Genomic DNA, 20,110 nt, shown 5'->3' with positions numbered 1-20,110 from the left:
GCGCGCTCCGTTCTTTAAAACTTCTACATCTATATATCTCTCTCTCTATCCTATATGCTTTCGTTTACTAAATATTTAACATCTCGTTTCGTTTTCAATTCGTTTCGTTTTAGTTGATCTCTGAACATTGTAAGTAGTAGCTAAACTCTGTGCAATGATATTTAAGTAATGACATAATATATATGTATATTTGAAAGTCCTTCCTCTTCCCCGTCTTCTTTCAGCGGTGCCTTCTTATTATAAACAAATGAAAATGATGATTAATGTGAAACATGACGACAACAACAACAACAATCATCATCAACAATAACAAATATAAAAGATGAGAAAACCAATGTCACACGATGATATATCCCCTCTAGATATATAAATATATTTATTGCCCGGCTCCATTATCATTTCAATGTGTACCAGTGCATACATATACATATATATATTATTAAATAAAGAAATTTATGTAGCATACATCATGTAAACTCATGTAATCAAAATCCCGTCTTCTGGCTTATTCCGCTAGACTGCACCGCTAAAATCAAACATCGTCAATTATCATCCTCCTCTTATCTACTAATAATAATAATAATACACTAAATAGTTAATTAATTATTATTTTATTAAATTTTTATTGATAAATGCAATACAATTATTGAGTAGTTTGCACATGAAACTCCTCCCATCATGTTTAAACCACGCCCTCCTTAGTTACGCAAATTTTGCTATTTGTATTTTTAGTTATTAGACGCATTTCACGTTTGTTTTTGAATAATCATTAATTTATTCATGAAAGTAGAGAATTTACTTATTGTTACTTAACTAATTGTAAACAATAAAATCTTGATTTGAGATGCTACTGATATTTTAATTCCAATTGATCAAGTGGTTACGTCATAGCAACAAACAACAACACCCCCCCGATTAATTGAAGCCGCCCACTTCTCGGTCGCGCCCCACATAACATTCATGAATGAACATGCTATATTTACATTCGAGGTTCGTTCGTGAGGTTTATTTAGTTTTTTTTCTCTTTTCTATTGGTGTAGTCGGTTCTATGCTGAAAGGACGATGCGTGTATAGATATCGATTAAATGGAATCAGTGATTCGCGAACGCCTTTAATCGTCGGCATGGTAATGAGTGGCCTCTGGAGCGTGAGGACCCCTGCCTCGTCTCTGTTTGCCATCAGTAGTTCTTTGGCCATGTCGCAGGACGATTCCAGCCCGAAGGATTCTCAGTCCGAATCCTCGAACAGTTCGCCGAATGCAGTCTACATGTTGCGCAGCGAGAAAGAGGTGAACGATCTGATACTCTTCGGAGCCTCTTCCACCAGACATCATAGGTCGGCGACGGTAAGAAGGGCATCGCTGAAGAACAAGGAGGGATCTTTCGCCCGAAGCCAGGATGATCTTAACGTGCCGGTGGTCATCAATCCGGAGAGGTACAGGAGGTCTCTGGACAGCACGTATCGGCAGAGTTTGGAGTCGATTTCGGAGTACAAGACAAAGAAATCGTTCTCGTCGACGGCTTCCTTAGGATACAAGGAATCCATAGATTCGACCTGTTCAGATTGCACGGATTACGCTACAAGAAGCAGTTCCGATCTTAAGGATGATTACAAGGCCTTCCCATCACCCTGTTCAGCAACGTACTTAAGTTGGATCGAAAGTCTGAACAACGAGCATTTCGCCAATCAATCGGCGATCTCTGAAGTCGTCGACGTCGACAGCAAAGTCGGAGAATGGAACAACTTCTGGTTGAACTACAACAATCCAAACAACAGATACCTGTCCTCGCCCTACCTCTGCACTTCGAACGAAGACAAGACCGGCGACGATATCTCGGATTGCAAGAGCACTTGCAGCACCCAGCGCGAGTTCAACGAGAAGCTGTCCAGCGAACACATCATCCTCACGTTGGAGGAGGTCCAGGAGGCGTTGCATTGCTCGCAGAAGATCGTCGACATCCTGCAAAGAGCAATGAAGAGAACCGACAACGATACGGACCTCTTCGTCGAGAGGAGCAGACAGGATTCCTACTACTCCCAACAAACAGTGAGTATTCCTAAAATCGATAAAACTTGGATATTTAATTATAACTACTGATGCTTCAGAACTCGTTCGATGACCGCTCGTTCTCCTTCGCCGTTGATCCTCAGGAGCTGCAGAAGCAGAAGAATCTGCTGAAGCCGCCCGCTCCACCGCAACCGCCGACCAACAGCTGCATCAACGTGCTGTTCAATTCGGGGGTGGCGGACATCCTGAAAAGGGTCATCAATAAGAGGCGCGAGGTTTTAGCACCCGAAGAGGTCGCCTCCACCGCTCGCAGCAGCTTCTCCGAGTGGACGTCCGGCGCTAAATAATATTTAATCAATCGCTTCACGGCAACTCTCCAAAAACTAAAAAGAAGCACAGCATAAAGTGTTCACATCGTAATCATTTCAATTTCTTGTGTTTCCTCTTCTGTATATATACATATATATTTTACAAAGTTAATCAACCCGCAAATCATAAATGTGTTATTTTGATGAAAAGTCCATAATATTTAATATCTAGACAGCTAATTGTATATACATTAAAGCTAATTGAACGATCATCAAATATTCATTAATTCCCACCATTTAAAATGCACGCTGCTTTTGAAATTTGAATTTCGCGCGTTCCCCCCACGTACATTGTCAATGTAAAATGTCAAGGTCGAACGTTTTGACGTTTGTCAAACACGTTTAATTTGAGCTCCAGAAAATTTGCTCTGGCTACATTCGATTCGATTTTCAGGGAAATTCTGTATGGGAAAATCGTCTAAACGCATTGGACGTTTTCCACGCACGATTTCGCACACATTTCCTGGATCCGCTCGCACCGATCATCACAATTATTTTTTTTTCCAACTAGCGAAAATCTGGAGTGGTTCTGATTCTAATTAGAAAGCAGTTAGTTTTTCAGTGGTAGCACTGACGTTTCAGTGGACGTTGACAATACTGCTGCAACCAGAACTCCATTAAGCAGAAGAAGAAAAGAAAAAAAAAACAGTTTTGCTGAGAAGAGTAAAGTTGTAATAGTTGTAATAAATAAAAAGAAAAATTATACAGATATAAATGGTGCGGGAATAACATCGTGTGTGTGTGTCTTCCCTATTATTATATGGGAATTACATTGGAATAGAAACGACCAACGTCCAGCAAAACACACGGAACATAAAGGTGAGTTTACCTACTTTTCCGTCATTCACCTGTTGAGGTTAATTGGATTTCAGGTTAACAAAGTTAATAAGATGGCCACAACTGAACAATTCTCACTTCGGTGGAACAACTTCCATTCGAACCTCACCACAGGTTTCCATGATCTGCTCGAGGCAGCTGACATGGTCGATGTAACCCTGGCAGTGGAAGGTCAATTTCTGCAGGCCCACAAGATAGTCCTCTCCATATGCAGTCCATACTTTAAGCAAATGTTCAAAATAAATCCCTGCCAGCATCCAATTGTCATACTTAAGGACATCACACACGACAACTTGAAGGATATCCTGGAGTTCATGTATTTGGGGGAAGTGAATGTGATGAGGGAGAATTTGCCTTCATTTCTCAGGACTGCTGAACTGTTGCAGGTCAAAGGTCTGACTGGGGATGATTCTGTAAGTATCAAGATGCAATTGAAAAATAAATATTTAATTTGTATACAATATTATATTTTCTTTTTTAGCAAAGTGAGTCTTCCTCAAAGCGAGAGGAGAAGGCAGCCCTCACTGATGATGAACCAGAGTATAACCAGCTGATTGAATCTGATGGTGTGAATTTCACCTCTTCACCAAAGCCATCGACCAAGAGGCAGAGGAGCCCCATGTACACGCCGACGCTGAAGAAATCTAAATCCGATAGTAAATCTGTGAAGGAAAATTGCAATGAGAATGAACGGCACGAACTTTTACCAAATATTAAGAGTGAAATGTCCTTGGAGTGCGAAGACAAAGACCAAATGAATAAGTTGTATCCCGAAGGTGTGTTCAACGCTGACGCGAATCCACACGAGAATGGTGAGTGTTTTTTTGCCGGAACTGTTCATCTTGCAATGCTTCTTATTGCTTTGAATCCTTTGGCTTATTTTAAAACCGTTTTATATTTTTAATTTATTCACATAAATAGTACTTAAAACTATACGCTTTTATTGATGCTCGACCAAATCGAAATACAATTTATTGAATACTTAATTCTTATACGAAAATCGGCTGCACTTCATGCTATAATTTCTCTATGTGAGAATTGGAAGAAAAAAAAACAAGTAAATTTAATGATTCTTTATTGAACTGCAGATAAATCTAAAACATGTTGTTAATATTTAGTAAAAGTAAATTGTTTAAAAAATAAAGTATAGTATTGAAAGTATATTGATTGGATGAGCATTGATATATGTAATATGGGTTCTTCTGTTATTTAATATTAAGCTTTCTTTCCCTGAAAATTTACTACAGAATTTCGTACTTGGTGAATATGTTAAACAATGATTTGCGATTATCTTTTGTATTATATTTATTTGCATTTTAATATTATTTATTATATTTTGCATTTGTTTGATGAGAAAGATGCGAATTTCTCGACGTGTGTGTAAATGCTTGTAGTTTTTTTCTTTTTGCATTTTTGCATGGTAAGTAGTAACATCCAATAATCTTAACATTTTTTTTTGTCTCTCCTTTCTGTTTTTCGTTTTGTTCTGGGGGTATGGACGTATGGATCCACCCCACAATGAAACCGACTATTTCCAGCTAGATGCGATGCTTGTGGTAAATGGATGCGAAAGAGTAGCATCCGAAGGCACAAGCTGGACGTGCATCTGCCCACGCAGCAACTTCCCTGCGACCTCTGCCACAAGCTCTTCAAAACACCTAACAGCCTAACGACGCACCTCATCACCATTCACAAGCAGTTCAAGTCGAACAAAAAGGTTCGAACGAAAAGCACGGAGCTCTTGTATGGTGGATGCTGATAATTAGAGATAGAGAGAGCGAGAGAAATACTAATCCGTTCCTAACTGGAGTGACTTCTTCCTCGATGTTTGCAGTTTTCGGAATGGATTAATACATAATAACCGATCATTTCGAATGAGTTTGCGGCGAAATGTGCATGAGTTTCCCTTGTTTAACACACATACATTTATGCAAAAGCTGACGTAGAAAACGAATGATGTTTGGACGTTTAGGCAAGTCGGTGGTTCTGAACAGGAACGGCTACAAGTGCGGAAAATGCCTGAAAATGTTCTCGAGGAGAGACCATCTGCGGACGCACGAGAAGAACATCCACGGCGAAGACGTCGGGCCGTTTGCGTGCACCATCTGCTCGCAGCTCTACAAGAACTCCGAGAGCCTCCGCAAGCACATCGCCAAATTTCACTACGTCAGCAAAGACGAGCGAAACCTGCATGCACATTTGCAGGCGCAAGCAACGTAGGAAACGAGCTGCCGCGCGATTCTAGTCTGTTGTTCTTAGGTTTTCTTTTATATATATTTATATTTAAAAATGATTATTACGTAATTCATTCGGTTTAAGACTGGCCCATCTAGGATTAGCACAACGTAAGTCCGAGGGGTGTTAATGTTATTGTTTGTTCCTTTTTTTCTTTTGGTTTCTTCAAAGCTTTCTCGAAATAAACACCTACAAACAATTCAATTACATTTTTAGCTAATAAAACAGTTTTATTTATTATATAAGACAACACTCATATTATAAATATTAATTGATAATTTCATCTACAGATTCTTATTGTAGGTGCTTTTTTTGATGAAGCATAAGATGTGATACGTTATTTCTTAATACGAACGTTGTTGAATATTTATATAACTTACTATATAATTAAAAAAAAAAAAACGACAACAAAATGTGGTTGTGTGCCTTAATTTTATATATCGATAAATTTTATAGATAAATGTATATTAAAATAAAACAATATTTGTTTGATTCACTCATCATTTATTATTTTAATTCGTGCGTTCAATCTAGTATAGTTCTTCGGGGAATTGGATAAGCTTAATTACTTAACGTCTATTCTTTTTGGTGGTGGTTGGGTTTTTTCTTACTTCTATTCTTCTGTGATATTAATTTATCGAAGATTACGCAAGGGTATGGTGTTTTCTATTGTTGTTATTGGATTTTTTCTCTCTTTGTTTGTGATTCCTTAACTTGCCGATAAATCTGCGCTCTCTGTTTATGTACATGTATATATAACACTTACGATCGCTCTTACTGTCTTTGTTTTGTTTGGAATACGGTGGTAATTTTGGATTTGGAGTCGTCGCCCGTGACACGGCATCACACGCATCATTGATTTATCGTTTTTGCAGATGTTGTTATGTATACGGTTGACGAGAAAGGGCACGCTTATTGTCCGTACTGTTTCAAGAAGTTTGTGAACAGGTACAACCTGAAGGTGCACATCCGCGATAAGCACGACACGAGCGCCTCCAACCTGGACTGCCTGATCTGCGGCAAGACGATGAGGAATCGGAGCTGCCTCAGAGTCCACATGTACCATCATCGAAAGCAGGAGCAGAAGATGAATTCCTCGTCCACGCCCTGAGGCGTTGGGAGGCAACAGCTACCTTCTCCAAACGCTCCGCCTCCAAACTCCTCCTTTCCACAACCACCCACCCCCCCACTCGACGCCGTCCCAACCAAAACTAGTGAAATTGATCAAAAAAAAAAATGAAGAAGTAGAAGAAAGAAAGCATCAATCTCTTCTTGCTCTTCGGACGAAGAAACGTTTGCTGGTAATAATTAATTTAAAAAAAATAATGGATGGAAATTCGTGCAACGAATGACAAAAATCCGAAATTTATAATTAAGCACTAAAACAATTTACAAGCAAAAAAAAAATGATAACAAAATTGTCTAAATGAACATCTCGAATGCAATTCGGGATTGATCAAAGTGATCGCAAAAAAAAAAATAATATTTATATAATACATACGATTTAATAAGACGGAACACGGAATTATATTTTACTCATATTTCTTTTATCATCTATCTAAAGCAAACTAAATGATTCACAAATTCAGAGAAATTCTTTAATAGCATCATTGTTTGCTTAATAGTTGCATATCAAACTTATTTTTTATTTAATTCTACAATCTATTCGTTCAATCCTCGTGGTAGTTCACTATACACGTTTCGCATACATTCCATGGCTACTACTACGGCTGTGTTTATTTTTGTTGTTGTTGTTGTAATATTCCTTTCCAGTTCGGGCGCAATTGTTTTAATTTGTTTTTTGTTTTCTTTTTAATTATTTCGTTGTTAGCGTAGCCCAGAAACTTTAACAGTCCCTTCTTTTCCTCCCCCCAAGATGATTGATAGTAGTAATAAACTGTACTTAATTCGTTTTCAATTCGAGCGGAGTGTGGACGTTGTCTCACCGTGAGAAAATAACTAATAATTTATTTAAAACAAATAAACCGTAGTCCAATTAATTAAATATTTTATTATTCTACAATTAAATAATTTTTTTTCTCGTTACTATTTATTTCCATTTTATTAATTATTGCAACTTCGACCCTTCTCGAGATGTAGTTACTACTTATTACGATTACGACTTTATTGTATGTTCTGTTTTTTGTTAATTTATTTAATCTAAGATTGTCTAGCGTGGGTATATTTATTTTTCTATTTGTTATATTTTATACAAAAAAAAATATATATATATTATCGAATAGCGTTATCGAGTTTGTTTTATTTTCAACAACTTTATCGTCGTCGAAATGCGGTGATAATTGCTGGCGAACGTCGGTTTCCTCCACGGAAACGCGTACAACAGTGCGTGAAGTAAGGTCGGAGCGGCGAAATGTGGTTCGATTTTGGGCGCAACGAACGCTTTCCAACTATCTACGATGAGCACAGGACCCCCGTCACCGTCGACGTTCTGGACGCGGGGTTCATCCTCGCTGCCGTCATCCTCGCCGTCAGCTTCTACGTGTCCATGCTGACACCCAGACTCAAAGATGTAAGCAAAAGATACATTGGACCAAAAACGCGACGACCTTATGCCACACCCAATTCCATAACGAACGTTTCTGACTCATAGGAAAACCCATCACTTCTTAATTCACCAAGATCTCTTAGTATTATCTTCTTAAAGATATTTGCGACAACCGAATTTTACATCGAACAAAACTTTACTTAATCATGCATCATGTTTTTTTTTTTTAGAATATCTTTTCGTACAGCCGAGTCACCGTTAGCATCCTTATAGGTGTTATGATTATGCGTAAGTAGTTTGATCGGACTAGTTTTAATTTATTAGTTAAGTTTTATTTTTTCTTTTCCAGTGGGAAACTTCGGACAGGAATGGGAGGTGGGTCACGTTAAATCCGTGATGCCGTACAAGGCAGGAAGCGGCGTCCAGATTAACGGCAGCGTCGGCATCAAAATCGGGCTGCGTTCGGTGAATGTGACTCTGGTGAGCGACGTTGATCGCAACAGCAGCCTCAAGCACGAAGTGATCAACTACAACGAGAGATTCCACTGGACGTGGGATCAAGGAAGATTCGGATTCGGACCTTTCGGTGAGAAACACTACTGAATTGTTGAAAATTAAAATGAAAAAACAACTTTGCAATTCCATTTCAGCCGGACAACTGCAGCAAGAGTTCCGCAAAGCCCAATACGAGGGAGTGCCGACGCCGATCCTGTGGATCATGGAGTATTTCGTGATCGATGGCGAGGGTTTTCGCTTCGGGAGGTTCTACAGAACTGCAGGCTGGTATTCGCACATCCTCATGTGGGGCGCCTTCCCTTGCTGGCTCCTAGCCAACATATTCTTCAAGTAAACCGCAATACCAACATTTTGATAATTATAATCCTTTAAACGTCTCTGCTATTGCAGATCCGTCGTCAGATACGGCGGATACTGTTTGGGAGTGGCCGGACTTCTTCAGTGGAGCGCCAACTTGGTTTGGCTGGTCGTGAGAAACCCGAACCCTCTGATCATCCCGTTCGAGGACGGCGCCATCGAGACGATCTTTGGACCTTCCTATTGGTTAACCTTCTCTTGCGGTCAGTTTGACAGTCATATATATCTCAGCAACTCACTAAATAATTTAATTTCAGGAACAATCTGCTTAACGTTGAGCATCGTAATACTCATTTTGGAGTACTACTTTCCTGAAAAGTTGTACAATTACTTCGGCGTCGATTTGCTGAAAACAGCAGACATCAGACAAATTTGTAATTACCTCAATTTTGATTATTGTATTTATTTATTGTCTATGTGTTTTCTCAGTTGATGACAATCCCGAGAATTATCAAGCAATAGACAATACGACGTCCAAACCATTGCTGGCTCAGGATCACATGGAAATGGAAATGAGAAATACCCCTCGCAACGTTGAGCATGTACAAAGAAGATCGATCCAGGTTTACAAAAGCAGGAATCGCAACACGATTCTCAAAAAGGCCCCCGCAGCTGATCCGGTTTACTATTCATTGTAAACACTTTCAATATTGTTACGTGCATGAGCGTTAAAATTATAAACATTAATTTCAGTTACAATCAGCAACCATCGACGACGTCGGCTTCAGCGAATCCAAGATTGCCTAGCAGGAATTTACCACCGCCTCTTCCAAGCAGAGCGGTCCGTTAACTTTTGGCTAACATTTTTGTTGATTTAACGTACCCAAAGATTACGCATCCACCCCTGCTCTTCAGGAAGAAATGATAACTCAAAAACATATATACATTAATTATTTATTCGCAATTTACTTGACATTTCTGTATCGTTAAGTGTCGGCATCGCGTTCACATTGCTTTTACTCGTTAGCTTCAGTTCGGTATTCTTGATTTTCCAATTGTTGTCGCTGAACGGATCCCTGGCGAGCGCGAACGTCTGTTCAAATACACCGGTCACGATGTTATCGATGTGCAACGTACCGCAGCACATTATTAAAACAAGTCCGTGCGGTTCTGATCTTCCCCTGGTACCGTCTCTATTGATGTTCGGATTAAAGTACAACCTGTAATCCGATTTGGTTTTGTACAGCAACCGTACAATCTCTTCGACGTTCGCCGCAACTTCGTCCGTTTGTATTTGATTACCGTTTATTAAATGAATCTTTAAATTAGCGTCTTCAAAGAAATGCTCTGTTCCTATACAACTATTCCCATTCATCATCCCATAAAACCATTCGCTGAACTTCTCTGCCATCAAATCTGTTTCATCCGTCAACACCTGCATCTGCTGATTGCCAGGTTCCTGCTCTTGTACAACTTTAATGTGATTACTTTGCCTATTCTCCTCGTTCATTGGAATCCTACAGTCATCATATTGATCCTCCCAGTAGATTAATATCATACCAATTAGTTTATCTTTAGTGATCGGCATAGTCACATTCATGTTGACTTCATGTGCATATTTGAACAGTAACTCCCTAGTTATCATCTTCCTCCTCAGGAAACTCTGTGCGCTCTGGGAATACTTAATAATTGCTTCAATAGCATCTGAAATAGAACTAGTCTCAATATACTACAAAGTATATACATTACTCAAACATACCTTTGCGGTTCTGCAGAGTATCCTTCAGGAATCCTTGTGTTACAGTCGCTGCAAGGGAGAACAGGTCAACATCATCGATTTTTCTTAAAATACTTTCGATTCCAGCAATAGCCGTAACGTTCTCAATCATTGTGTTCGCTTTGTTAACATTTCATAATATTTGTATATTTACCATTTCCAGGTTATGATTCAGTTTTGAAGGATCTAAATGTCAGATGAAGTATATTTGGTTGCATACGTACATTCGTGCAAATGCTATGGTAAAAGTTCAGTAAATAATTCAGTTTATTTTGAAAATTTATATTCTCGACGGTGTAAAAATATACGAATATAAAATAAAATTAATAAGTGTTCCTTCATTTATTGCATTCTAAAATCATTACATAGTATAACGGAAAATGCAGAAATCTTTTAAAGATTTCGGAATAGTTTACAACGTAAAATGAGTCAACCAATGTATTAATTGCATATATCATATGTACAAAACTCCAAGCGGTGAAATATTGATTTATATATATATATATTTTTTTTTTAAAACCATTTAACTCATACGAATGTTTTTAAGTTAAATAGTTGTTCTGCTCGTCGTCATCGCTATCATCGTTCTCGTCGACATCAGCATCAACGGGAACATCAGGCAAACGAATATTGCTGAGCAAATCTCTAACAGCTCCTACCAACGAAGTTACTCTGTTTCGAAGATCCTCGTCTAAACGAGGCTCATCTTCTGGTAAAGCCCTGGCACCGTCTTCTTCCCTGCAACGACAAACGCATACAATAATAAAATAGTACATTTCAAAATGATAGAATTAATAATCGACTTACTCTAAAAGATCCACGGGGATATCATTAGCGTTAAAATTCGGTAAAAGGGACCGGAACAGCATGCTCAAGGGCGATGACTGAGTGTTACCAGTACGGGGTTTCTTCGACTTCGTATAAATATTGATGGAATCCAATGGTGGTAGAGGATCAAACGATACTATTGCTCCAGAAGTTTCCTACAATTCGTTGTTATTATTGATGCCTTCAATTGAATGTTATTATTATTATGCTTACTTCATTATGATTGATTGTGACTCCTTTGATGTCGCTAAGGACTATATGCCTAGCTATACTTCTAGGCAAGTTGCCTTGATATCTGAGACCTCTTTTGGCCTCGTATTCTTTGATCAAGGGATCTTTCCTGTCCACACGATCCAGAACCTCGTGCACGTTCTTCTCGAGCCACGGAAGAAGGTCGCACTCCTTCCAGACGTGATAACTTCTGTGCACGTACAAATTAATCAGCTGCGTCAACGCTAAAGGCTGCCTGAAAATAATATATTGTTAACAAACATCCTATTGGTTACAATAAAATTGTAATTGCGTGAACTCACTTATTAATCGTATGGCTTCCAAAGAAATCGTGCTTCTGGACGCGCGCATCTATCTGTACCGAGCATTTCTCTAGAAGCGGCTGAAGAACACCGGGGAACATGATCAGGGCATCCTGCAGCAAACTGTCAGCAACAGCTGTGTCACCATTGGCAGTGTGGAAATAAGCTATGGGCACGGAGAAAGCAAAATTCGGAAGCTGCGATAGATTCTTCGTAGGTTCCCACTCGGTGAAGAGATCGATAAGCCATCTGTACTCTTTAGCTCGTAAAGCATAAAAGTCCACCGCCAATTTGACAGCCAGCGGGTCATCCGGATCCAAAGACAAGAGGAGTTTGCAGAATTCTAGAGCAGTTCTATAGCAGGCACGACTGCCGACATTCAAAAGGTGCTTGAAAACTGTAATGAACAACGCCCTGTTCTCCTGTCTTTTGTAATCCAAACGGCATTGCCCTTGGGTAACATTGAAAGACGGATGAAAGGCACATTCCAGACAGTACAGAGCCCTTTCGATCAGTTCCGCTGCCATCGCAAAATCCTCGCTGAGCTTGCACAGATCGGAGACCTGGATCATCGCATCTATGTGGTAAGGATGATCGTTGATGATCGCAACGATGTTGTCGGGATTTAGGCTGTCGACGGCGTCCAGAAATCTGTTCTGGATCTGCCTGTAGTACGTGCTATGTTCGTACGTGAAGTACTGAATAGGCCCGAAGTAGTTGTGCTTAGTATCTACGAGGCTCATGGTCAATCCAGTTTTAGAGACGGGCGGCCAATTCTCTTTTCCAGATACCAACCAGGTGTTCTTCACGTGGCCCCTCTGCCCGCGATTCTTCCTCTTACTGTAAATTTAACAATTATAATAAACAAAAATATCTGTGACAACACGCAAAAACTAACTGCTCAGATTGTATGATCTTTGAACCAAAGATGCGTTTCAGTTCATTCTGGGGGTTCAAGTGTTTATGCTGGATGCTCAGGATGTTCTTCCTGCTGTGACTGTGCCTCTCCACTTTGCTTCCGCTTCCAGTTGATGATGATCTGGCAATGATTGATTCACCCAGCAACTTATTCACCTCCCTCACTGACCTCTCCACTTCATCAATCTGAAATAAATCCAAAACATTGTTCAATTTCATATTCACATTTTTTTTTTTCAGAGTACAACTCACATCAGCATTGTCTTCACTGCTTCTCTCCACATTCGCAGACTTGCCAGACTTTTTCTTTTTCTTCTTCTTCTTGCGCTTGACTGCCTCAGTTTCATTGTCATCCTCTTTGACTTCACTCTCGGAATGGGACAGCTGATTCAACTGCAGCGAAAGCGAATGTATGAATGTATTTTTTATCAGGTAAAATAATGTAAGTAAATCTCTGTACCAGGTCATATCTGTTGATGTTCAGTTGTTTCCTTCTCGCTCCGCCGCTGGAGGGAAGCTCGTTATCATTGTCGCTGCCTTCTTCTACGAGCTCTTTGTCACCGCCCTGCAGCTTCCTCAACACCCTGGACGACATCTTCAGAGATTGCTGAAGGTGAAAGGAAAAGCACTTCGAAACCGATGTCAGATAAAACTATCTGACATGCTTTTCGAGTATTGACGTTTTCCACATCAAACGTCAACTCTGACAGTTTGTTAATTTGATATGTAAATGTGTACGAATTGATGTATACCGTATGTTTTTCTTCTTTTTTTATCACTTTTTAACCTTTGTCAGCGGATCACCAGCAGTTTCATTTAGTTTTATAAATATGCCTGCACTGCGACACAATCAAATTGTATTAAATCAATATTTCTATTTAAAACGTAATTGTTGGAAGAATAACCACAGTTGTAATTATTTATTAATTTGTATTTATTGTGCTATTTATATCATATGTATATTTTTAATTTTTAGTATTCTTATAGGAACTCTTCCATAAGAGAAGAATTAAATTGATATTTAGACTTTAATAGCAAATTTTGCATAATATTATGTATCAATACGCTGGTAAATTAAATCTTCATTCAAAAATTTTAAAGCATGTAACAAGTTACTTGCAGTTTACTCAAAAGATGGCGTTTATGAGTACCCAATGCTAAGTGATTACCAATGAAGTAACAGCAATGGCGCTGGTACTATATTGTCATATGTCTTGTTAATGTTATCAATATATTATCGGTGTATTGGACCTTTCTAATTTGGTAGAAAGTCTAGTTTGGGTTGCGGTAAAATTGTGTGTTGGACGAGTGCTTAATATTGTGTGCGGTCGAGTTCAGAGACGGGGCAGGCCTTGTTGTTTATTTTTAGAATTTCGAAAAAGTCCTAGTTTTTTCATTTTCATTTGAAATGGAGGATATTTTCCATTGGTGTCGCGAAGGGAACGCTCTTCAGGTTCGTGTGTGGCTCGATAATACCGAGAACGATCTCAATCAAGGGTGAGTAGATCTGCGTAACCTTTTATGGGTATTTGTTTATGGTTGTATGTGGGTTCACCACACCACACCCATCCTGTGTTGTTTATACAACACACAAAACACATTGACATTGCATTTGTTTTTAGAGATGATCACAACTTTAGTCCTCTGCACTGGGCTGCAAAGCAAGGCCAATTCAAGATTGCTGAGATGCTGCTGGCCCGTGGAGCCAGAGTGAACGCTACGAACAGGGGAGATGATATTCCTTTGCATTTAGCTGCTGCTCATGGTCACATGGATATGGTTATGCTGGTAAGGAATGGAGCACACCTTCAAATATTCAGTGGCTGATGGTATTTGTTGTTGCAGCTGCTTAAGCATAAGGCTGATGTGAATTTTACAAATGAACATGGAAATTCCCCACTGCACTATGCATGCTTCTGGGGATACAATGAAATTGCTGAGAAATTGGTGTTCAGCGGGGCTCTAGTCACTGTTGCCAACAAGTATGGACATACTCCACTCGAGAAGAGCAAAGGTATGCTGTCAAAGAGGCTGCAGGAGATTGCCATTGAGAATGGGCAGGAGATGAAGAGAATCAAGTACAAAGATCAAAGTTGGTTGGGTTATAAGACGCGGTCGAGGGACGCCACTTTGAGTAGGTATAAAGGAATCAACGTTAAGGATCTGTACAAAAAAGGCAAGTTAGCATCGACTCCGTCTGGGGATTCGTACAGGGGCGTTTGGCAGAAGAACGAGATAGTTTTTAAGATTTTGAGCATCAGGAAAGTGACGTCCAGAATCTCGAGGGACTTTGACGAGGAATTCCCGAAGCTGCGCATCTTCTCGCATCCGAACGTTCTTCCGGTGATCGGTTGCTGCAATTCTCCGCCAACCCTGATCGTCATCAACCAGTACATGCCTTTGGGATCTCTGTACAGGGTGCTGCACGAGAGCAGCGACATCGTCGTCGATATACAGCAGGCGTTAAGGTTTGCATCTCAGATCGCTCGCGGAATGTCCTTTTTGCACAGTCTCGAGCGGATCATCCCCGAGTACCATCTGAACAGTAAGCACATCATGATCGACGAGGATCTGACGGCCCGAATCAATATGGCAGACTGCAAGTTCTCGTTCCAAGAGAAGGGTAGGATCTATTATCCCGGTTGGATGTCGCCAGAGGCACTCCAGAAGAAGGTCTCCGATCGTAACTGGGAGGCTTCCGATATGTGGAGCTTCGCCGTATTGCTGTGGGAGTTGGCGACGCGCGAGGTGCCGTTCTCCGATCAATCGCCTATGGAGGTCGGAATGAAGATCGCGCTGGAGGGACTTCGCGTCGTCATAAAACCGGGCATTTCGAATCACCTCTCGAAGCTGATCAAGATCTGCATGAACGAGGATCCCGGCAAGAGGCCCAAATTCGATATGGTCATTCCCATACTCGACAAGATGCTAGCTTGAGAAGATGCGCAACGAGTTTTATTATATGTGCATAGCTTTAAAATAACTGGACCCTAATCATTTTGTTAATACGTCTTCTCCCACAATTTTTAGATTTAGAATTTATTTATTTTACATTATTTAAGAGGAAACATATGTGCCTTATATATTGCCTTGAATGTAATTTTAAGCTTATTAATGACTAAACGAAAGTCAATTTACGAATAGTGCTTCCACGTAACAAAACAGTTTATGTTTATTTACTCTGCTGCCACTATCGATCCAACGATTTATATACACGTCGTCCGATTGTTGTTTTTTTTTTAAATTATTATTTATTGGACGCCCTGTATATAAGTTGTATGCATTCGTAGGAGATATTATATTTTGTATTAACATTCGGACTAATTTAGTCGTAGTAATTCAGTTTATATGTAATATAATTTTTATTTTTGGTGCTTCTTTAAACAAACAAACAAACAAAAAAAAAAACGAACAAAACACGTTTATTTTAATAAAAAGTTTTTATTAATGTCAATTAATTTCAGTATCGATCAGGGTTCGGCAATGTTCTTACAATTTCAGATTTTTAAATGTTTAATATACAAAGAGACGAGAGCGAGCGAGCTTTTGTTGAGTGTTTATCTTTTATAGTGGTTTCTTCCCATGATTGCTGCGTCCGGTCTTATATCACGATACACTCGTACGGGAATATATCGTATCTACCGGCACCGCCCTTCGGACAAGCTGCGAAAGTTAACCGAGAAATAAACGAAATTGTACAGTTACGTAAAAGCTGAGATCTCTGCAAACATGTGTAGATTCGTTACTCACCTCGGCTGCAGCGAGCACCGAAGAAGCCGGTTCCTTCGCAACGGCATTTGAAGCCCGGAGCCTGCGAGATCTGGATGCAGGAGCCTTCGTGCATGCACGGGTTCGGATAACATCCGTTACTTCTTTTGCCTGAATTCAGTAAGTTTGTAAGAAATTTCAACATCGATTCAAATGTTTACCTTTCAACGCGCTGTGGCAAGCTTCGTATGTCTCGTAAGGGTAGTCCTTCTTGCAGCCGAAATCGTCGCAGGAACAACGGCGGTTATGGATCCTGCATCCTGTTCCCCTCTCGTGCTGTTCACAGCTGAAACAGACCTGTAGACCTGAAAAAAATCAAAGAAACATTACTTTTCACACTTAATGAATACATATACAACACGCAATATATCAGAATTTGTAAGTTATTATTTAGCAAAGTGAGTCTTATAAAAACATGAAATAAAATTGATGTTCAGTTCAGGAAACCATGTTAAAACTGATTAGAAGAAAGACCAAGATTGAACTTGTTGACTCCAATATGCAGCGTTTAGAGCCTATCCAAAAATGTAATCAGTATTGACCTAAAACGTATAGTTTAGTTAATCTAAGAGTTGTAAATACTGACGCCCGTTTTCTATTAAATACCATCTTCCATCCTGTTTATTAAAACCATAAACGTTTTCACCTTTTATTAAAAATACGAATGTAATGTAATTTAGAAGAGAAAAAAAATCTATGATTAATTGGAGCAGTCTTATCTTCACATAATGAAGAGGAACAAAAATAAATAAAGTGTGAATGGAATATTTTATAACCATGAACCATACGTAATGCTAGAATCGATTTGCCTGTTGCGTTGCAGTGTGTGCTCTGATGATAAACGACAAATGCATATCATTTAACATATATTTTATTATCGTTCGCGTTTCCTTTTCCTGAAACAGCACTACACGATTCTCACTCCCTATCTAGTCAATTGTAATTCGTTGCAAGCAATGACTATGTTATGTTTAAATATATATAAACACATTGACGCCAAAAAACAAAGCCGAAAGAAAATATGTTTATTTTGAATCTTCGTAAAATCATTAGTTTTATAAAATTGTATTTGTTAAATGCAATACGGTTTCATACAAAGTATTAAAAACACTTTCTGTAATTATCGAATGCGTTCATATTATTAATTTGTATGGAAAATATGCTTTTTTCAGGTCGTAAAATGTGTTTTTTTTTTTAACTGAATTTCCTGGTAGTGTAGTGGGTACGATTTTCCTCGAATTTCAGGTAATGTGCCCTTCTTTGTTCGACTGCAAAGGATCGAGCTTGGAATTTGAGAAATTTTTATATTTATATATAATTTGAAGCAAATGAAAATATTTGCTTGCGTCGATATGATAATAAGTTTTGTTTGGTTTCGAGGATATTCTTTGTTTCAGTTCGTGTTGATGTTAAATACCGGACGTAAAGATGATATCGATGGTTTTGATGTTGAGAAACAAACAAAAAAAAAAAGGAAAACACTAATAAGGAAATGATTAATTGATGTATTGTTGAATCCACAAGAATATTTGTTATGATAATAATATGTTGTTTAGGATTCTTTGTTTTAAACGCGTGTTTATCGATGATTGTTGTTGTTTTTAATAGTAAACTTACCTAATATAAAGAAGAAAGCAATGGTAAAACGCATCGCGCTATTTGTAAAGTTTGTTAACGAAGACACGGGGGTTGATTAGATCTTCGTAGATGTTGATGGCGTTATAAAATCCGAGTTAATGATGATGATGTTTTTTCTTTTTGCCGAAGGGAACCTATGCACTGAGCCCCCCGAGCGTAATAATGGTAATTCGAGACTGAGAGCGCATCTCTCGCATGAAAGTGAATAGATAAGAGCAGTCGTTGCCCCCTCATTATCCCACACTCCGTGGCCCTCTTTCTCTTTTCCTCAAGCATCCCCTCTCTCTCTCTTAGTCCGTCCCTCTCGCTCTATCTTCAGCTGGTATCAATTCCGTCCTGTGGACGATAACGAACCCGGGATGAGTCGGGTAGAGAGTAGGCATCTATCGGAAATTGTGTAGGGTAAATAAAAAGTTTATTTTGAAAAAAAATTATATATATATATTTAAGCTATTTATATAACGGATATGTAAACAAATCTTTATCTCTTTATGGGCGTTCTTCGGATGAGGGCGGGAGGCTTCCTTATCATAATTTGAAGCTGTTCTTGTTGTGCATTCGACCGCTCGGAATCCCTCCGTCTTGTCTCATCCTTCGCACGGCCTCCCGCAGATGCTTCGGCTGCAGCGGTCCCACCTCGCACACCTCTTCCATTACATCCAATCCTGCAAATCAAAATAAACAATTTACTGTTGAATACTTATGAAATGTATTCTAAATATCTTAGTTCATAAGAAGTTCTTTACAGTATATTTTTTGGTATACTAATTATATATTAATTGATTAATAATTAATCTTTGGCGCTTCATAGGCAACCCAAAGGTCAACGATAATGCTCAACTCGTGTATTTAAATGCAATTACCTTCTTCCACGACTTCTCCAACAAATACTTTGGCAATACCAGCCATGGCGATGACTACGTTTTGGGAAACGGAGCACCCGGTAATCGTCTGCATCAGTCTTTTGATAGCAGCTTTTGGGAAGGCGGCTCTCCTGTACATCTCATATCGGTCGAGCTGCTCCTCAGTGAAGTTGGAAACCAAAACCCTACAAAATATTAAACATACAATAAAAAATATCTGTTTGACCCAGCAACGGAAGCAAACTCACTGCATCTTCTCTCTCTCCTCCTCCTCAATCTCCTTCTTCGTCCTTGTATCCTTTTTCTTGGAATTTGAAGACATGATAGGTGGTACATCCTGCAGAAGCATCTCAGGATCGAAAGGTTCATCCTTGATATCCATCTTCATTTCATCGGAGAAGCTCAGATTCAATTCACAATCATCGTCTTTGAGCATGTTCTCTTCGATGGCGAGCGCTGCATCCCTGGAGTCTTCATCGTCCAATTCGGAATCGGAGTTCGTGCTGTTCAGGTCGTCCTTGAGCTGCTCCAGGACCTTGGGGTCCACGTCCATATCGGAATCCTTCTTCAGGATGTTCTCCATGGTTTATTCGATTTGAATTTCGCGCGGTAGCAAACGCTGACAGCAGCTGTCAGGCTGTAGCTTAACCTGCGTTTGGTACGGGGTTTAACTTACTCAGATCTTCGGATAATATCGTTTTACTATTTTTTTTGATAATGCAGAGTTGTAAAGCGATATTCTGTTTGTTTTCACATTTGTTGTGGAAATGAAATACGTTCAGCTAAACGGAATGCGACGTATTCGTCAACATGGTCTTTAATGCACTTTTGAAGCACTGTTGCCAAATTCGGTATTGGGATTGTTAAATTGTAGCGAAAATGGTTTATTATTTCTGTACGTATGCAGCTTGAATGTGAGATTCGGATTTTTGTAAAGTTGCTGAGATCTTTTTTCGAGGTTTCGTTTATATTTTCGAAGTTTGCTGCAGTTCTTTGACTCGAGTGTGAAGGTCAACGT

General features: G+C 39.3%; 8 protein-coding genes across 11 annotated transcripts; 4 read left to right on the top strand and 4 right to left on the bottom strand.

Moving 5' to 3' along the window:
- Positions 1 to 895: 895 nt before the first annotated feature.
- Positions 896 to 2,577, top strand: LOC108565930. Its single transcript, XM_017925605.1, has 2 exons — positions 896 to 2,047; positions 2,107 to 2,577. Exons 1-2 carry the CDS (start codon positions 965 to 967, stop codon positions 2,353 to 2,355), a joined length of 1,332 nt encoding a protein of 443 aa, XP_017781094.1. The 5' UTR covers positions 896 to 964; the 3' UTR covers positions 2,356 to 2,577.
- Positions 2,578 to 2,708: 131 nt separating this feature from the next.
- On the top strand, positions 2,709 to 7,437 carry LOC108565939 (protein abrupt-like). Of its 3 annotated transcripts, none has more exons than XM_017925623.1 (4): positions 2,709 to 3,195; positions 3,249 to 3,626; positions 3,695 to 4,025; positions 6,324 to 7,437. In XM_017925623.1, the coding sequence occupies exons 2-4, from the start codon at positions 3,267 to 3,269 to the stop codon at positions 6,557 to 6,559; spliced, it is 927 nt and encodes a 308-aa protein (XP_017781112.1). In that variant the 5' UTR covers positions 2,709 to 3,195; positions 3,249 to 3,266; the 3' UTR covers positions 6,560 to 7,437. The 3 variants fall into 3 exon arrangements, with proteins under 3 accessions (XP_017781112.1, XP_017781111.1, XP_017781113.1); XM_017925622.1 differs by lacking the exon at positions 6,324 to 7,437 and adding an exon at positions 5,186 to 5,700 and having other exon boundaries at positions 2,710 to 3,195; XM_017925624.1 differs by lacking the exon at positions 6,324 to 7,437 and adding an exon at positions 4,752 to 5,158 and having other exon boundaries at positions 2,711 to 3,195.
- A 267-nt stretch (positions 7,438 to 7,704) lies between these two features.
- LOC108565941 (dual oxidase maturation factor 1-like) lies at positions 7,705 to 10,096 on the top strand. Its single transcript, XM_017925625.1, has 8 exons — positions 7,705 to 7,978; positions 8,185 to 8,242; positions 8,304 to 8,540; positions 8,605 to 8,800; positions 8,861 to 9,030; positions 9,085 to 9,201; positions 9,257 to 9,461; positions 9,521 to 10,096. Exons 1-8 carry the CDS (start codon positions 7,820 to 7,822, stop codon positions 9,615 to 9,617), a joined length of 1,239 nt encoding a protein of 412 aa, XP_017781114.1. The 5' UTR covers positions 7,705 to 7,819; the 3' UTR covers positions 9,618 to 10,096.
- On the bottom strand, positions 9,708 to 10,730 carry LOC108565942 (uncharacterized protein C3orf38 homolog). Its single transcript, XM_017925626.1, has 2 exons — positions 10,527 to 10,730; positions 9,708 to 10,471 (listed from the first exon to the last, which is right to left on the bottom strand). The coding sequence occupies exons 1-2, from the start codon at positions 10,654 to 10,656 to the stop codon at positions 9,714 to 9,716; spliced, it is 888 nt and encodes a 295-aa protein (XP_017781115.1). The 5' UTR covers positions 10,657 to 10,730; the 3' UTR covers positions 9,708 to 9,713.
- A 150-nt stretch (positions 10,731 to 10,880) lies between these two features.
- LOC108565927 (transcription factor 25) lies at positions 10,881 to 13,628 on the bottom strand. Its single transcript, XM_017925601.1, has 7 exons — positions 13,284 to 13,628; positions 13,076 to 13,216; positions 12,804 to 13,009; positions 11,906 to 12,745; positions 11,586 to 11,838; positions 11,352 to 11,527; positions 10,881 to 11,282 (listed from the first exon to the last, which is right to left on the bottom strand). The coding sequence occupies exons 1-7, from the start codon at positions 13,416 to 13,418 to the stop codon at positions 11,087 to 11,089; spliced, it is 1,947 nt and encodes a 648-aa protein (XP_017781090.1). The 5' UTR covers positions 13,419 to 13,628; the 3' UTR covers positions 10,881 to 11,086.
- Positions 13,629 to 13,969: 341 nt separating this feature from the next.
- Positions 13,970 to 16,223, top strand: LOC108565932 (integrin-linked protein kinase). Its single transcript, XM_017925609.1, has 3 exons — positions 13,970 to 14,320; positions 14,446 to 14,611; positions 14,669 to 16,223. The coding sequence occupies exons 1-3, from the start codon at positions 14,232 to 14,234 to the stop codon at positions 15,758 to 15,760; spliced, it is 1,347 nt and encodes a 448-aa protein (XP_017781098.1). The 5' UTR covers positions 13,970 to 14,231; the 3' UTR covers positions 15,761 to 16,223.
- On the bottom strand, positions 16,003 to 18,489 carry LOC108565935 (cell death abnormality protein 1-like). Its single transcript, XM_017925612.1, has 4 exons — positions 18,209 to 18,489; positions 16,753 to 16,896; positions 16,574 to 16,702; positions 16,003 to 16,486 (listed from the first exon to the last, which is right to left on the bottom strand). Exons 1-4 carry the CDS (start codon positions 18,240 to 18,242, stop codon positions 16,425 to 16,427), a joined length of 369 nt encoding a protein of 122 aa, XP_017781101.1. The 5' UTR covers positions 18,243 to 18,489; the 3' UTR covers positions 16,003 to 16,424.
- A 175-nt stretch (positions 18,490 to 18,664) lies between these two features.
- On the bottom strand, positions 18,665 to 19,770 carry LOC108565933 (transcription initiation factor TFIID subunit 11). 2 transcript variants are annotated; one of them, XM_017925610.1, is made up of 3 exons: positions 19,341 to 19,770; positions 19,093 to 19,280; positions 18,665 to 18,894 (listed from the first exon to the last, which is right to left on the bottom strand). In XM_017925610.1, the coding sequence occupies exons 1-3, from the start codon at positions 19,673 to 19,675 to the stop codon at positions 18,758 to 18,760; spliced, it is 660 nt and encodes a 219-aa protein (XP_017781099.1). In that variant the 5' UTR covers positions 19,676 to 19,770; the 3' UTR covers positions 18,665 to 18,757. The 2 variants fall into 2 exon arrangements, with proteins under 2 accessions (XP_017781099.1, XP_017781100.1); XM_017925611.1 differs by having other exon boundaries at positions 18,667 to 18,894; positions 19,093 to 19,277.
- Between the last annotated feature and the right edge of the window lie 340 nt (positions 19,771 to 20,110).

Source organism: Nicrophorus vespilloides, unplaced genomic scaffold (assembly GCF_001412225.1).
Source record: "Nicrophorus vespilloides isolate i.1.1-1 unplaced genomic scaffold, Nicve_v1.0, whole genome shotgun sequence".
Taxonomy (NCBI): Eukaryota; Metazoa; Arthropoda; class Insecta; order Coleoptera; family Silphidae; genus Nicrophorus; species Nicrophorus vespilloides.
Note: the sequence above shows the minus strand (reverse complement) of the source record. Positions and strands in the feature narration are given on the sequence as shown.

Excerpts from the sequence above, each read along its gene's own strand:
- LOC108565930 (XM_017925605.1), top strand. The coding sequence starts at position 965 with ATGAACATGCTATATTTACATTCGAGGTTCGTTCGTGAGGTTTATTTA. Across the intron at positions 2,048-2,106 it reads CCTACTACTCCCAACAAACA|AACTCGTTCGATGACCGCTC; the intron begins GTGAGTATTCCT and ends CTGATGCTTCAG.
- LOC108565939 (XM_017925622.1), top strand. The coding sequence starts at position 3,267 with ATGGCCACAACTGAACAATTCTCACTTCGGTGGAACAACTTCCATTCG. Across the intron at positions 3,627-3,694 it reads GTCTGACTGGGGATGATTCT|CAAAGTGAGTCTTCCTCAAA; the intron begins GTAAGTATCAAG and ends TTTCTTTTTTAG. Across the intron at positions 4,026-5,185 it reads CGCGAATCCACACGAGAATG|GCAAGTCGGTGGTTCTGAAC; the intron begins GTGAGTGTTTTT and ends TTGGACGTTTAG.
- LOC108565941 (XM_017925625.1), top strand. The coding sequence starts at position 7,820 with ATGTGGTTCGATTTTGGGCGCAACGAACGCTTTCCAACTATCTACGAT. Across the intron at positions 8,243-8,303 it reads TATAGGTGTTATGATTATGC|TGGGAAACTTCGGACAGGAA; the intron begins GTAAGTAGTTTG and ends TTTCTTTTCCAG. Across the intron at positions 9,202-9,256 it reads AGCAGACATCAGACAAATTT|TTGATGACAATCCCGAGAAT; the intron begins GTAATTACCTCA and ends GTGTTTTCTCAG.
- LOC108565942 (XM_017925626.1), bottom strand. The coding sequence starts at position 10,656 with ATGATTGAGAACGTTACGGCTATTGCTGGAATCGAAAGTATTTTAAGA. Across the intron at positions 10,472-10,526 it reads TACTCTGCAGAACCGCAAAG|ATGCTATTGAAGCAATTATT; the intron begins GTATGTTTGAGT and ends GTTCTATTTCAG.
- LOC108565927 (XM_017925601.1), bottom strand. The coding sequence starts at position 13,418 with ATGTCGTCCAGGGTGTTGAGGAAGCTGCAGGGCGGTGACAAAGAGCTC. Across the intron at positions 12,746-12,803 it reads AAGATCATACAATCTGAGCA|TAAGAGGAAGAATCGCGGGC; the intron begins GTTAGTTTTTGC and ends TTAAATTTACAG. Across the intron at positions 11,283-11,351 it reads ATCCCCGTGGATCTTTTAGA|GGAAGAAGACGGTGCCAGGG; the intron begins GTAAGTCGATTA and ends TTGTCGTTGCAG.
- LOC108565932 (XM_017925609.1), top strand. The coding sequence starts at position 14,232 with ATGGAGGATATTTTCCATTGGTGTCGCGAAGGGAACGCTCTTCAGGTT. Across the intron at positions 14,321-14,445 it reads GAGAACGATCTCAATCAAGG|AGATGATCACAACTTTAGTC; the intron begins GTGAGTAGATCT and ends ATTTGTTTTTAG. Across the intron at positions 14,612-14,668 it reads ACATGGATATGGTTATGCTG|CTGCTTAAGCATAAGGCTGA; the intron begins GTAAGGAATGGA and ends TTGTTGTTGCAG.
- LOC108565935 (XM_017925612.1), bottom strand. The coding sequence starts at position 18,242 with ATGCGTTTTACCATTGCTTTCTTCTTTATATTAG. Across the intron at positions 16,897-18,208 it reads TGCTTTCTTCTTTATATTAG|GTCTACAGGTCTGTTTCAGC; the intron begins GTAAGTTTACTA and ends GATTTTTTTCAG. Across the intron at positions 16,703-16,752 it reads TTGCCACAGCGCGTTGAAAG|GCAAAAGAAGTAACGGATGT; the intron begins GTAAACATTTGA and ends TACTGAATTCAG.
- LOC108565933 (XM_017925610.1), bottom strand. The coding sequence starts at position 19,675 with ATGGAGAACATCCTGAAGAAGGATTCCGATATGGACGTGGACCCCAAG. Across the intron at positions 19,281-19,340 it reads GAGGAGAGAGAGAAGATGCA|TAGGGTTTTGGTTTCCAACT; the intron begins GTGAGTTTGCTT and ends TTTAATATTTTG. Across the intron at positions 18,895-19,092 it reads TGGAGAAGTCGTGGAAGAAG|GATTGGATGTAATGGAAGAG; the intron begins GTAATTGCATTT and ends TTTGATTTGCAG.